Source organism: Mus musculus, chromosome 1 (assembly GCF_000001635.26).
Source record: "Mus musculus strain C57BL/6J chromosome 1, GRCm38.p6 C57BL/6J".
Taxonomy (NCBI): Eukaryota; Metazoa; Chordata; class Mammalia; order Rodentia; family Muridae; genus Mus; species Mus musculus.
In genome coordinates, this window is record NC_000067.6 from 30,938,609 (window position 1) to 30,953,871 (window position 15,263).

Below are 15,263 nucleotides of genomic sequence, written 5' to 3' on the forward strand. Positions count from 1 at the left end.
TTTCTACAGGGCCCCGGGTGAGCATGCCTGACCCATGCGGCGGGGGAGGAAAAGGCCCCCAGCTTCCCCCCCCCGCCCCCCCCCCCAGCTACCTTGCTAAAGCCACCAGGGTTGTGGGAGAGAGGGAATAGGGGAAGAGGTTCCCAACACTGACCAGAGTGCACAGCGGAACTTGAAGGAGCAGAGACTATGGTTTAAGAGCTTTATTATTAGAAATGCAGGGAGAGAGAGAAGGGAGAGAGAGAGAGAGAGAGAGAGCGAGAGAGAGAGTGAGCGAGCTAGAGAAAGAGGAAAGAAGACAAAAGATAAAGAGAAGAGTGAGAGAAGTGAGAGATGAAGGAACAAAGGAGTAAGAGAGTAAGAGAGCAAGGTAGGGGCTGAGCACCCCTTTTATGGTCTTCACTGTTGCTAGGTACTGGGGAGGACTTTAGCCTGAAGGTCAGAAGCTTGGGCCATTGCTTAAGTGACTACTGACCATGCTTCTCTCTGTGGGGGCTGTGGAGGGTGGTAACTTAGGTAGGGGCCAGAGTTCCAGGAGCATGAGGGAATGCTTACCTGTCATGTAGGCGAATTATGACCATCGGGGTTCAGACCTCAGGTCGACTGGCTACCAGCCTGCAATTCCCCACATTCCTAATGATTGCATTCAAAGTAGGGAAACACCTGGGCACATACTTCTTTGAAAAGCGGCATTTACAGAAGTGGATGCTCACAGCCAGCTAATGGATGGATCACAGGGCTCCCAATGGAGGAGCTAGAGAAATTACCCAAGGAGCTAAAGAGATCTGCAACCCTATAGGTGGAACAACATTATGAACTAACCAGTACCCTGGAGCTCTTGACTCTAGCTGCATATATATGTATCAAAAGATGGCCTAGTCGGCCATCACTGGAAAGAGAGGCCCATTGGACATGCAAACTTTGTATGCCCCAGTACAGGGGAACGCCAGGGCCAAAAAGGGGGAGTGGGGGTGGGTGGGTATGGGGGACTTTTGGTATAGCATTGGAAATGTAAATGAGCTAAATACCTAATAAAAAATGGAAAAAAAAAAAAAGAGTGTTCAAACTACTAGCAAGTCAGGCTGCAGACCATCATCAGTGCAGATCTGGCCACCATGCTCAATCAGTGAATGCAGACAATAAGCATTTCCTTCAGGCTGGATTCCTTTCTCTTCCTTTTCTCACTCCTTCCCTCCTTTTTCTTTGGTCTTGTTTTATTGAGACAGCAAGGTCTCATGCAGTACAAGTTGCCACTGTGGAGTATTACAGGGATATACTTAAATTAACTGCATGGCTTGGTATATTTAAAGTTCAAATACAGCATTTTCTTCCCCCCTCTGAGATGGGATCTCACTATGTAGCTCTGGCTGGCCTGGACTTCAGAAATCTGCCAGCAACCAACTAATGGAGTCCTGAGATTGGAGTACACCCCTCCACCCAGTTTCAAATTCAGGCTTGATTCCTGATTTCTACAACCTGCTATTTAACTGGAGGCTCACATCCTGCTGCAGCACACCATTTTAAAGCCCCATGAAAACCATGTGACTGTAAAATACTAAGCGACAGCTCACCGACAGTTAAGGGCACCATCTAGTTAAATGCAATGTGATATATTAATCACTGCCTGTTCATTTCGATTTCACTTTTCTTTCCGTATTGCTTAGTGTAGTTGATCAAATGCAGAAACACTCAGACACTTTTAAAGCAAGTCTTTAATTTCCAATTCATGAGTTAAAAATGCAGACACACCATTAATTCAAGGACTCAAGAATGTGGGGTATAAATGTGTACAGCAGATACTAATTTGTGTATTTTAACCTTTCACTTATAAATTAAGAAACCAAGTCACTTCCATTTGAAGCATTCTCACCAAATTAACATTTCCTGAAACTTCAATACAAAAAAATTGTTACTGGTAAGGAGTGCGATAATTAACAGAATCTGGCACCCAATTCTAAACCCTTTGCAGTATTCCTAAATATCAGGAGCAGATATTTGCCAGATGACTGTAACACAACAGATCCCAGGATTGCGATTACAGCTAGGCTATGGGGCCGGTTATCATTTACAACACTCTGGAACTTGAGCACATGCAATGTGATCACTAGGCAGGCAGTTAGTTGTCTGGGTGTAGAAAGCTCTGACCTTGATCTCAGTGGGCACAATGACTGCTGGCATCTATTTTATGGTACCTCTTAGTGGAGACGGCCTCTTCTCCTGAATGAGTAATCACATCACTTGCCTCAGTATCATTGTGATCCCAATTCAGAAGCCAGAGCAAGTAGTCACTATGTTATCTAGTAAAAGTGCCCCAGCTTAAGCAGGCATAGTACATTTAGACACAGCATTTCATGTAGACCAGGCTAGCTAAATTATGTAGCTAAGGATGACCTTGGATTTCTAATCTCTGCATACCACTATGCATGATTTATCTGACACTGGGAATTAAACTCAGGGCTTCCTGTGTGCTAGGCAAGCATTCATTCACTGAGCTATATATATATATATATATATACCCCAACCTCCTAGGAAGTTAAATTTATAACAGCCAACTTGCATTTAAGAATGCAGCTTATAAGTCTTTAAATTCTTATTAGACCCAAGGTATTTCTTGGATGTTATTGCAGAATGATAGTGTACTCACAGATAGAAAATATAAAGCAAATCTCAGTTTGTAACATACAGGTAAGTTTATAATGCAAGTGACTTCTAGCACCATATATACAACCTAATAAAGTCAAAACTTTCAGTAGTCATGACAGCACCTTTCTTCTCCCAAAAAGCATGTTTACTTATGGGCTGTGTGGCAATAGTGTATCATTTAGTAAAGAAGCAAAGGCCTATAGACCAGCACGTTTTAAGTGCTAGATTCGCATGTAAAGCCTTAAATGTGTAAGATGAAATATCCTTTTTTCAAAATTTCAAAAAATCCTATTTATCTAACACGAGCATGAACTAGGAAAAGGAAACATTTCAGATTATTGAAAGTTAAAATTTATTAAGCCATCATGTGCCAAATACTCAGGTTCAAATTAATTTCAAAATATATACAGGCATGTAATGAACTTAAAAATGAGAAAACTGGTCTGGAAATTGCAGAGCTACAAGTGACTGATGGAACTGAACTGAAAAATCTAGATCATCTATTACAAACTGTTTCCCCTCGGTGCCCAACATTCAACTGATTCACAATTATCTAGACCTTTAAAGAGAAACTTTTAATAAAAAGCACTTGGCAACCCTAACAATTTTTTCCATAAATTGAAATGATATTAACTGAATCCATTGTTTTCTACAAATTAAGTTAATTTTAGGCAAAAGTGTCCTCAGTGACGAATGCGGTTCATCATTTATTTAAATGTTGAAGCTCTCATACTAAGTTTTTACAAGCTGGTGAACACTGACAAACTATTTCTCCCACAGAACTATAACCACACATTCCCAGACAGTATAAATATATGGTTGAACTAACTTTAATACACATCACCATTTTATCGATTACATAATAAAACAAATGATCAAGTATCCAATTATTAAGTTACATAGCTCAAAAGGCGTATAAAACATTTCTGCTCAGTTCACTAGCAGATCCATCCCACTTTGTCTTTTTTGCAAGAGATTGGGAAGAGGAAAGCCATAATTCAAACAAGCTGGAAAACTTCTGATAGGTATGGAAAACACAAAAATTTCAGAAATTTTGATTAAGAATTGGTTAGCTACAACAATGTATCTCTATGTCTTAAAAATATTTACTAAATTAAAGAGCATACTCTACATGTTCTGCACATGACAAAGGCAACATATTACTAAAAATATTTAATAGCCTCCTCTCGTTTCTTTTTCAGGCCCTCCCTGTTAGGTTGCACTTCTGAGTGCAAACATTAAATTAACTATAAGGCTTTTTGTCTGGAGACATTGTTGAAGATATGTGCTTCTGTAACAAAGTTGATTTTCAAACAGAGGTTTCCCAAAACAAAACAAAATGAGACAGACATATTAAATAATCAGCGCAAGACTTAGTTAAAAAAAAAAATAAAAAAAATAAAGGATGGCTAAGCAAACCTGACGTATTCTGGCATAAGTGTGGGAGATGTAAACAGAGTGAGCAGGCAGATAACGAGAGAAGCCCTGCAGTGTTTGAAATGACTGAAGGAATACACCATGGATGGTCTAGAGTTCTCAGTTCCTGCAATTTTGGTTCTGTATGATGCTAAAAATATACAAGTATTGTGCTGGGTATTTTGGCACCTAATCCTTCTAAATTCCTTATAGACTAATAATATTCTGGCACAGGAGTACATTTAATGACATAACTCAATACCTTATTTTAGGAAAGGTCAATTGGTACAAATAATAAGCACATTTTAAATGCTGACCAGCAAAAATCTTTTGCTAAGTGTCCAAACATGTTGATCATAGCCCAAATATAGAGGTTGCAATTCTGTCAAACTTGTGGCCTGGTAAGACTGGTTTTTCAGTATTCCTGTGGAGCTGCAGTAGACTTATTCAGTAAGCCGACACATTGGGTAATATGCATGACAAATCAGGTCCCATCTGAAGTTCCACTTCCAAGGCAATGGCATCAGGCACCCCAGTTTTATTGAATACAACAGTTGTTTCTATGACCATTGGAATCCTTGAAGCGGAGCCGCATTTTCGGACGGTACTTCTCCAGATACAAAAGTTGCTTGCTGTTAAAAGCTCCACGCCGCTTTCTGGAAGGAAGGAAAAAGACAAAGGACTTTTTGATCATGACAGAAGTTAGAAGGATGCTATTTCTGGTAGTAAGGAAATGAAGACCAAAGGGCCCACCTAGAACACTTGAGATTTCTAAATGTTATGCTAAGTGGTTTGATTTAACTTTTATCCTATAAATGATTGAGTCTAGGTCAAAACAACCTCCTCCCCCCAGCTATATGTATCTCAGCAAAATGTAGATTAACAACCACACTGGTCAAAAAGCAGAAAAAAAAAATTCCAACAATTATCTGCACGAATACAAAAAAGCCCCCTTCCCCCGCCTTAGTACAGTTTTCTTAAAGATATCAATTGGGGGGATAGTTAAGAGCACTTGCTGCTTCAACCAAAGGACCTAGTTTAAGTTCCCAACACCAACATGGTGGCCCACAGCCACCCATAACTTGACTCCCATGGTATTCAATGCCCTCTTCTGGCCTCTAAAGGCCACCACAGGCACACAACATATGCAGACAAAGTACATAGGTGGAAACCAACAGTTAATTGGTACATGGCTTGGATTTTACTTAGTTTAGATATTTAATAAGATTATGCAGGCATGAAAGAGGACGGCGGCGTTACTTACTGTCTTATGAATTGTACTGCATCTTCATATTTCATTCCACCTTCAATTAATGCTAGGGCAACAAGCACCGGAGCTCTGGTAATGTAAAAAGTTTGATCACTAATTAAACCCTGAAAAATTAATTGTTCATCTACCCCAGATCTTAAAAAAGTATAATCAATCAGTTCAACGACAGACTTAGTTTTGATGCTACAAGGCTTAGGATCTCGGCTACTTGGAAAGCTCAGACATTAGGGGTACATTTCAAGGCCTGGTGGGAGTGACTTCAAGACCAGCTGAGACAACTCAGTGAGTTATCTGAAATAAGACAACTGGGAAAGAGTATAGCATAGTGTTTGTTATGAGTCCTGTCCTGCATGCAGGAGGGTCAGAGTCACCCCAAAGAAAAGTCATAAGCATTAATACTTTCAATGTGGACCTTTACCTAGAATAGCAATTCTCAACCTGTGGACTCCATATCTGATCTTTATGATTCAGAACAGTAGCAACAAAATAATGCTTTGGTTGGAGGTCATCAGAACATGATTACATATGTATTACAGGGCTGCGGCATTAGGAAGGGTGAGGTCCACCAATCTAGATGGAGACTAGGGGATTTCCTTACCTGCCAAGGCCTGCGACACAATGGACAGCAATACAGCAACCAGGTTCTTCACGAAACTTAATCTTCACAAGACTTAGCCAGTCATCGACAATCTGGTTGGATGGTGGTGCACCATCATCAAAAGGCCAGTCCTGATTCAAAAGAAAAGTTTCAGAGTTTTAAATTGTCAAGGCACTGCGCATCCCTTTATCCCCAAATCCAGGAGAGGAGGCAGCCTGCGGAATTCACAGCACTTTCCTGGCTAACTGGGCAATGCAGGAAGACTCTCACACTGAGAGCAGACAAAAAATGTAATCACATGTTACTACTGTAGGATTTTGCCTTGACTTAAAAGCTATGAGGTCTGATTTGAATAAACTTCTGTAGTGTATGTAACGAAGACATGAAAACACAAGTACTTACAAGAACATGAATGCCTTCTTTCTCCACAAGAGTAGTGTCGTAAGTTGCTTCACATACTCTTACTATTGTGGTAACTCCATACTTCTTAAGTTCCTAGGAAACAATGCATATATTAAAAACATTAATGAGGTTTCTGGAACCGTATTCTTGCTGTGCCATCTGCACCTCTTTTGATCATGCTGGTAAACAAATGGCAAAACCTGTTTAATATGCTTGTTTCACATTATTAAGAGTAAAGAGGGCTACTAAATGCTACGTGTTATGTTGGGGGGTGTGGATGGAGGAATTCTGGTAAAACACACACTAAAAGCAAAATGCTGTGAGCACTTGGGTGCAGGTGGAGCGGCACCAGGTTAACCTCAGGTGCTCTTCACCTCATGCTCTCTCACTGTCTGGCACCTTACCAGAAGGCGAGGCTAGCAAGCCACGGAGCCCAAGGTGTCCCTGCCCCACCTACAACCGCTCAAGGTTTTCTAAATATGGATTCTGAAGAAGCAGCAGGGTTCTCTACATGAGCAGTGAACTGCTTTACTGACTGAGCCTCCTCAGACCTAAGTCTGAGAGTTATGTCACGATTTCAGTTTTAAAAAGCCATCATAAAAACTTAAGGCCTAAGGACACATTAAGTAATTATAACTCAACCCTGCTGACATTAGAAACATTGTAATTCAAAATTTAAAAAATTATGTAACATTTAAATATTTCTCTATTTGCTATCTAAGCATATGTAGATTTTTATACTTTATAAATGTAAGCTCAATTAAATTATTTGGCATTAAATTCCAATTCCTAGTACAAGCAAGTTGGGAGGCCTCATTATCTGCCATCAGAAAATAGCAGAATTAGCAGCTAAAAACTAGACTTAAAGCACAAATAAAATCAGACACCAACTAATGGAAGATTACAACACTAGGCTAAGAAGAAATAGGAAAAACTCTGTGCCTTGTAAATTTAACTAAGCAAACTTAGGGCTACATAGTTCTCAAGTGTAGCACACTTCTACCGTTCCAATATTTCTTCTCTGGGAGCGAGAGCTAGACACTTTCAAGCAGACCCACTATTAACTGTCATCAATTAGGACATTAAAAATTGTATCTTACCTCTATAAATTTGTTTAAGGTCGCATTGGTTGGATTGTGTGTAATAAGAAATCGCATGTTCTTGTATGTGACTTCCACAGGAGCAGGGCGGTTCATTCGAGCCATGTTAATTTAGTTTAAAAAAACACCCAATAGGGTTATGAAAGAATTAAAAAATTGAATACAGAAATGATTTAAAACCAAAACAGAAAAAAAAAAAAAAAAAACCAAAACAAAACCAAAAAACAACCTGAAGTCTACTTCAATATTCAATATACTCCACTTGAAATTCTCAGTGCTTGAGTATGAATTGGGAGAAACGGGCAATGAAATGAACCTCCTAACAAGAAGCAGTGAGTCTTCAATCCAGTAATACTGAGGCAATACAAAGGAAGTGCACTGAGGTTTACCCCATCCAGGTCTGAGCTCTTGTCAAATGCTCTGCAGATTTCAATTCAACACGCCTGTGTCCAGGTTATCCACTCTTATGGGGGTTTCTTGGTGGAGTAGTAATGAATTTCTACAGTTCACTTGTCTGCATAGAGGTCGTGCTGTGCCTGGCAGTAATCTCCACTGCCCTTCAGAAACTCCATAAATGTGTGACCGAGAACACCACAGAACTGCTGTTTAGAAGAAAAGGAAAGCAAGAAAGGGAAAAAAAGTTATTTTCTAATTCAAAAGGAATATGTCATGCTTTTTCCACTAAGTACACAGCTGCTCAAATTAGAGACAAGCTAATTTGACTTTTACTTGCATTACAAAATTCAAGGTTACTGCATTTTAAATCAATAGGCCTAAAATGAGCAATCACAAGCCCATTAAAGTGAAGCTCTCAACAATCAAGAACTCAGAGTCACAGCTACATAGGAATTCCACTTACACATCTAGACACATGGATTTAATTAATTAGTCCGTCTCTCTTTACACTTTTATTCTGGCCCGAATTGTGTCTTCTATACTGCCTTAGCCTGCTGTTCATAGACACTACTCTAGACGCCATGTGGTCTGACGCTTGCAGAATTCACAGACAGTGATTTCAACTGCCCACTAGTTCTGATTTCATATTTTATGTTATTAAGCTACTGGGTTCAAAGTAAGGAGTATGGCTTTTCTTCCAAACAAAACAAAACAAAACAAAAACACTTTTAATGCAATTACCCCTTTACATTTTAGTCTCTAAAGTTTAAATTTGGGGGCCTGCCTTTTTGTATTTTGTAGCAGCTCCTTTACATTTAAGAATAGTGTAAGCACAGTTATAGCTTTAGGTAAAGCTTCTCAGTCTGCAATTGGCACTGTCACTAACCTCTGGAGTGAAGTGTGTGGGAGGGAGGGTGGGTTCCATCCCAATCGATCAGACTTAAACAAGACGCTAGGACTCATCAGTAGGGAGGCTGCCTAGAATGCCAGGCCATCTTGTTTCTATAAACCACATTGCACTGCAGGATAATTCTCTAAGTGAAACTGTAAGCAATCTCCTTCTTAAAAGATCCTAAGAATTTTTATGCCATCTCTTTGGATCAGATTGGCTCTTATAAATACGGACTTATGGACTTACTTAGATCTTCAAACATATCCTACTTAAGACAAGTTCAAATAAAATATACACAATATTATCTTTTTGCTATTTTAAAACTCCAATTCCACTTCTCTGCTGCAAAGCTAAAATCCAATTCAAATATGAAAAGAGGAAATCAAGACTTTCTAATGGTCTCAAACAATGTAACCATAACTATGATCATTGACAGATACATTTCCATAAGTTCCTCCTTAAAAAAGCTAAAGCAGATTGGTGCCAGCACCAACTAGTATATTCATAGTCATACGATACTTTTTCAGAGTCTATGCATAAAAGCCTTTCAGATAAACCCAATAGAAGTAAAATGGGAATTAACAAAACCCTTTAAGGTCTATCTACTCTAGGCAGTTTGTGGTGGAAAGAAAAGCAGTTGCACTTAGTAACAAGAACACTCAATGACAACCGTTGTCCTTCAGAGCAAACTACTCAAGTAAAATCTTGAAACAAAAAAACAAACAAACAAACAAAAAAATCAGTCAAAAATTCCCTGACTATTTTTATAGTGAAACAAAGGAACTAATCCCCCAAACTCTTATTTACTAGGAGGTACCACAAGCAAGACAACTTATTCCCGACACGTGCCCTCACAAAGTACATCTATTCAGTGCGTTAAAAAACCCAGTGTAAATTACCAGTAAAGATTAATACTTCAGAGAGCAGACTCCCTCCAATAATCTCAAAAATATTATTTATTTATATATATACATATATATATAAATACATACATATGTATATATATTGCATATATAAAAATCTTTTGCCCGTGTATATAAAATGGTCCTAAATTTTTTTCTTCCTTGTTTTTGTTAATTTGGCACTTTATTGAACATTCATACACAGGTCCGATATAGCTTTTAAAGAGTTCCATTAGGAAGCTGGAGGGCAGCAAGAAAAAAATTTTCCTGAACTGCTTTGAAATGAGTGGAGCCACCCAGTGGCTGGAGGACACTTCTGTTAAAACAGTGGAGACCACCGAAATCCTTCTTAATAATATCCTCCCACTCCCTCACAGGCAAAACCTCAACATGATAGGCAGCCAAGATACACGACGAGATCGTCCCATTTTAATTGCATGCACCATAAGCAAAAAAAAAAAAAAAAAAAAAAAAGGATCATTTGTGTGTGTGTATGTGTGTAGCATTAGCTTCAGTCTGTCAGACTCTAGAATCAAACCAGTCTGTGGGATCATCTGCTTTATCCAATTCTGTTCCAAATACACTCAGGTTTCAGGTAACGCGCCCAATCTAGCGCGTGTGCAAGCGCTGTTTCCTTCCGGGAACAGATCGCGATTTTCTGGTTTTCCAACCGTTTTAGCCGGCACGAAGCAAACAGCAAAATAATAATAATAATTAAAAAAAGCAAGCCAGGATAGGATTCATGACCCCTAAGCTCCGGAATCCAGACCTCTGGTCACCGCACAGACCGTTCCGACACCGTGGAAATTTCAGCTCGCCAGCGGTGGAATGGTGCAGGGCTGCTCGCTCAACAGGAGCCGCGCAGTTCTGCCCAGCAGCTCCTGTTGCTCCAGCCCAAGAGCGGACCGCCCCACGCGCAGCCCGCCTCGGGGCCGAGTCAGAGTCCCCCTCCGCCGACCGGGTCGCCACTACCGAAGCCCGGCGGCGATCGGCAAGCCCGGGCTTGAGCGGCGCGCACAGTCGCGAGGTCCGCAATCACGGGTTCACGGTGGCGAGCGCGGGCGGCCACCGAGGCCATCTTGGGAGGCCCCGGGCGCCCGGTCCCGGTCCCCCCGCAGCCCCGCCCCGCCCCGGCCACGTCCACGACGCCCGCGCGGCTTCTCGGAACAAAGGCCGCAGGGTGGCACGCGCACAAAGCCGCTGGGCTGCCCTGCCGGTCGCTCCGGGTCCGGGCCCCGCCGCCGGCGTTTCGGTCGCCCGGCCACCCTCCTTTCCCTCCTCGGTCGCTCGCTCTAACAAAGGCCGGGCCCGCGGTACTCACAGGAATATGTCTACTCATTGAAGATTGTGGCCTAATCATACAGCCGGTCCCGAGGCGGCGCAGGCGGCGGCGGCAGGGCAGGCGGCGGTGGGCGTCGCGGGGCGGCGGCGGGGATGCAGGCGGCGGGGGCACCAGACGACCATGCAGTGAGCTGCCCGAGGAGCGTCGCCGAGCCGGCCGCAGCCCAGAGCCAATGCGCGCGCCCAGGCGCCCCTGCGTCACAAGTCCGCCCCTTTATAGCCGGCGCGACGTGCGCACAGGCGGCAGCCAATCACGGCGCGGGACGCCTGCGGCTCGAGGCGGGGCCCGGGACGCAGACGTCACTCGGGGCAGCCGCCACCGGTGCGAACCGGTTGATGAATGGCGCGGTGTGCTGGCTGGTCCTCGCCACCAAACGCTCCGGTCGCTAGAGCCGCGAGTTCGCCTCAACTTGGAACGCCTCTCCGGCGGGCGGAACCCTGTAGCCCGAGGCCATAGCTCTGTCGCGCTGGCCAACGGTTTACCTTGGCCCTTGCGCCCGGGGATCTCCGTCATCACTCCATATTGATGTCGCATGACCGCTGGGCGGCTGACTCACCGCTCCAGAGCCCGGCCCTAGTCTGGGACTAGGGATTCTCGTCACCACGGGCACTTCCACGTGTGGGAAGGCTCTCCGCAGAGATTAGCCGGTGGAACCCAGGAAATGTCCCTATTTTTTTTTTTTTTTTTCTTTCGAGGCACGTGAAGCCTAGTTGCTTCCTAGCCTTTCTTCTTCTCCCCCCACCCCCTTTCTTTTTAGGTTACACCCCTAAACTGCTGATTCTGGCAACTGCAGTTGGCTCGTTTGTGGCATTTCGAAATCACATGCATCCTTTGTACTGCTGCTCATTCTCAGATAATGAAAGGTTAGCTTTTGCTAAGGGGAAGCTTTTTTTTTTTCTTTTTCTTTTTAAATTAAGAATCTTCGGCTTTATCAAGGGCTGATGTAAGTTTTTGCGTCAAAAGCTAAGCTTTCCCCTTTTGTTGATCTTCAGTCCTGTTCCAGTGTCCTTTTAATCTAGGCTTCTAAGTGAAGCCTGAGTGCAGCTGTTTCTGATCATACAAGGGCAGCTTTTATCTGAAAACCCTTTCTGCTCGCTTGTCTAGGACAGGTAAACAGGACCTTTACCTGCTTTGGAGAACTCAGCTTTCCAATAACACTGAGGCCTTTTGTTCCCTGTTTTTCTGCACATTAGGCCGGAGAAATCATAAGTTGTGCTCTCTCTTATTGTGTACCGAATTTTGTGATTTATTAGCACTTCTATTTAGAGACTTCCTTGCATAGTTACTTAAATGTCTTATAAACATGCAATCTGTAAGCAACGTAAGTACATTAAAAAAAGGGGGGGGCAGACCTTTAATAACAGCAACAACAACAACAAAAAGCAACTCATCGTCATTAAAAATTGCTTGGCCAGGGATCCATTTAAAGTCAAGAACTTGAAGCATAGATCCCTTCACAAATAGAGGTAAAGTGAGGTAACAATTAAATTATGTAAGTCCTAAGAAAATGCAGGGAGATTAAAAGAAAAGTCTTTGAACAGTAAAGTGAAGTTGAGCAGACCAGGAAACTCAACCGAAGACAGATTGAGTATTACAGAACTAAAACCTTTCATATGACCAGTGACTTTGGGTAAGTGTTACTTAAGCTTTGGAAAAACATGGGCAGAATAATTAGTGACTAGCTTGGCCAACTTGTATTAATAACATACTTAGGCATATTAAATCTGCCTCCCCTATTCCAAAGGTTGGTCAACACTGTAAAACAAAAATAATGACACCTTTTCCAAAGGGGAATTTGGTGAGCTAAAATAACTGAGCAAATAGCAAGCAAAGGTAAATCAGTGTCTTGGTTTCCTTGTAGAACTCGTGATGCAAATTGTGAGCTGTGTAATCCACAGATCCCGTAATTGCTGACGATATTTGCTGATGTATGGTACTTGGTTAGCTGTCCTCATTGAGCCCTAGAAGATTGGCTTCTGCTCTCAGGAAGGGGAATTGTCTCCACCGGGATTATCCTTTTATAAGGAATTATCACCCAGTCCTATTTTGGAAAGGGACAGATTTCCATCCTTTGCTGCTGAAAGAATGTATCTTAAACCAGATATAAACTTGTTGGTCAGTCCACTCAATTCTCACAAGGCAGTCAGAGTCTCTTTGGCAGCTGCTGTTACTTGGTGTCTTGGGCTGGTTTCTTTGTTTGCTGAGGGTGTCTGTTCTAGTCATTGAATAGTTGGAAGCTGATCCCAGGAGTAAGTATCCCAACATTGAGCAAGGAGATCCCTGTGGACCAAGTCAATAGGACTTACCCACTTGTGGTTGGCACATTAAGCACCTCTATTTAACAGACTTTAAAAGAAGAAAACAACCTTGAAAATCTAGTGATTAGACTCCAGAAATCCTAAGTGGAAGGGAACCACTTTTGCCAAACAAGATGGCCACTTGAAGCTCCTTAATAAAACCTGTCCTTGGAGCTTTTATCAGCATATGCTAAGTATCAAAAACATTACCTAGAAGATAAGCAATGCAGGGAAGGTCACCACGGAAGATTAAAGGCCTCAGAAGGCAACAGATCAAATCCGAATGAGAATAGAGAATCTTTTAAGCACAGCACATCTGTAAACAATGATTCTGTTTATGCCAAGTGTATAAAGAGATTTCACTCTCAGAATCCTTGGATTATATGGGGCCATAAAAGCCCCACCAAAGGATTACATTTACATAGCAAAATGATATTGTTGCACAGAAAGATCACAAGTGACATTATCAACTGGGGACCACCAAATAATGTATATGTGGACTAAGTATATTTGGTATGGGCAAGTAACCAGATAGCTAGAGCTGGGTAGCAGTGTAGATACTTGGGCAGAGCTCCCATTACCATGCTTAAGAAAGGTTTTAGCAAAACTGGGCATACAGCAATGGCCACTGTCACTATTGCTTAGGATAGCAATAAAACCTAAAAACTAAAACATCCTATGGGTAAATCTTTTTTTTTTTTTTTTTTTTTTTTTTTTTTTTTTTGGGGTCAGGCTGGGTCTAGTTATACAGACTTGTAATCTCAATTACGTTGGAGGCCAGAAGATCCAGCATTCACTCTGTCTCATAAAGCAAAACTGTACTGGAGTGGTTAAGAATCTGAGTTGTTCTAGAAGACCGGGTTTGGTTCCCAGCACCTGTGTTGGGCTCTAGATCCAAGGTTTGTGATGCCCTTCTCTAGCCTCTGTAAGCACCACCTGCTCCCACCCAAAAATACACAACTAAAATGCAACAAGAGCACTGGTGATATTGCTCAGTGGTTAGAGTACCTTGCAAGACCTTGAACTCTGGGAACTTTCAATTCCCAGAACTGAAAAAAGGTAAAAAAAAAAAAAAAAAAAAAAAAAGAAAAAAGAAAAAGAAAGAAAGGAAATATTACTATAGTCAGATGCTTTGAATAAAAACACAGTATTATGTCAAAATTCCTATTGGAATTTTTGACAGCAATTTCCAGTGAGGGGCTAAATTTGTTTGCAATAAACTTTTCAAGGAATAAACCTCAGAGGAAATCCATAGGCCGATGCAGACCATTATGTTTCATAAAGTCAGACTACATAGAAACTTTCAGTCGAATAGGAGATTACTACAGCTAAACATTCATGAATAAACTCAGGCGTATCAATATTCAGCATCTTTTTGAGGTTTGTGCTTTTGTTTTTAAGGTAAGGTCTCAGGTGATGCAGGCTGGCCTCAAACACTAGCTAACATAGGCCTTGAGTTCCTGAGCCGCCTTATCCTACCTCCCAAGTGGTAATACTCCAGATGTGCCTTACTATGCCTGGCTAAAGTGAAGATAGTAAGTTATCAAATAAAATCATCAGAAGTAATAGTTTCTAAAACTAAAGCCAGAAACTTAACATTTTGAAAAGTTAAGAATATTCTCTGTAATCTGTATCATAAGCATTCTCTTCCCCTTGTCAAACTTCCATGCAAACCTGAGAATTGCTCACATCCTCTTCAAACCAGACAATATGTTTTCATTTTAACAACTTTTGCTACTTAATATAAAGAATACTTCCTTGGGAGTGGAGTGTGCACATCAAGATGTGACAAGACAGATTGGTCAAGAGAATAGTATTTTTTTAGCCCTGGCTGTCCTGGAACTCACTCTGTAGACCAGGCTGACCTGGAATTCAGAGATGCGCCTGCCTCTGCCTCCCAAGCGCTGGGATTAAAGGCGTGCGCCACCAACAGCACCACCACCGCTCGGCAAGAATAGTATTTTTAACTTTGTGATAAAAAGATTTTCTTTAGGCCGAATGAAAG

The 15,263-nt window shown here is 41.8% G+C and overlaps 1 protein-coding gene and 1 long non-coding RNA gene across 4 annotated transcripts; one reads left to right on the forward strand and one right to left on the reverse strand.

Moving 5' to 3' along the window:
- Positions 1 to 1,694: 1,694 nt before the first annotated feature.
- Ptp4a1 (protein tyrosine phosphatase 4a1) lies at positions 1,695 to 11,269 on the reverse strand. 3 transcript variants are annotated; one of them, XM_006495798.4, is made up of 6 exons: positions 10,941 to 11,269; positions 7,430 to 8,028; positions 6,330 to 6,422; positions 5,928 to 6,058; positions 5,324 to 5,398; positions 1,695 to 4,715 (listed from the first exon to the last, which is right to left on the reverse strand). In XM_006495798.4, exons 2-6 carry the CDS (start codon positions 7,532 to 7,534, stop codon positions 4,598 to 4,600), a joined length of 522 nt encoding a protein of 173 aa, XP_006495861.1. In that variant the 5' UTR covers positions 7,535 to 8,028; positions 10,941 to 11,269; the 3' UTR covers positions 1,695 to 4,597. The 3 variants fall into 3 exon arrangements, with proteins under 3 accessions (XP_006495861.1, NP_035330.1, XP_006495862.1); NM_011200.2 differs by having other exon boundaries at positions 7,430 to 8,031; positions 10,941 to 11,147; XM_006495799.3 differs by lacking the exon at positions 10,941 to 11,269 and adding an exon at positions 10,389 to 10,746 and having other exon boundaries at positions 7,430 to 8,031.
- On the forward strand, positions 11,263 to 12,730 carry LOC115487084 (uncharacterized). Its single transcript, NR_164183.1, has one exon. It is a non-coding gene; the product is annotated as an uncharacterized LOC115487084 (long non-coding RNA).
- Positions 12,731 to 15,263: the final 2,533 nt, after the last annotated feature.

Excerpts from the sequence above, each read along its gene's own strand:
- Ptp4a1 (XM_006495798.4), bottom strand. The coding sequence starts at position 7,534 with ATGGCTCGAATGAACCGCCCTGCTCCTGTGGAAGTCACATACAAGAAC. Across the intron at positions 6,423-7,429 it reads CCTTAAACAAATTTATAGAG|GAACTTAAGAAGTATGGAGT; the intron begins GTAAGATACAAT and ends ATTGTTTCCTAG. Across the intron at positions 6,059-6,329 it reads AAGAAGGCATTCATGTTCTT|GACTGGCCTTTTGATGATGG; the intron begins GTAAGTACTTGT and ends CTTTTGAATCAG.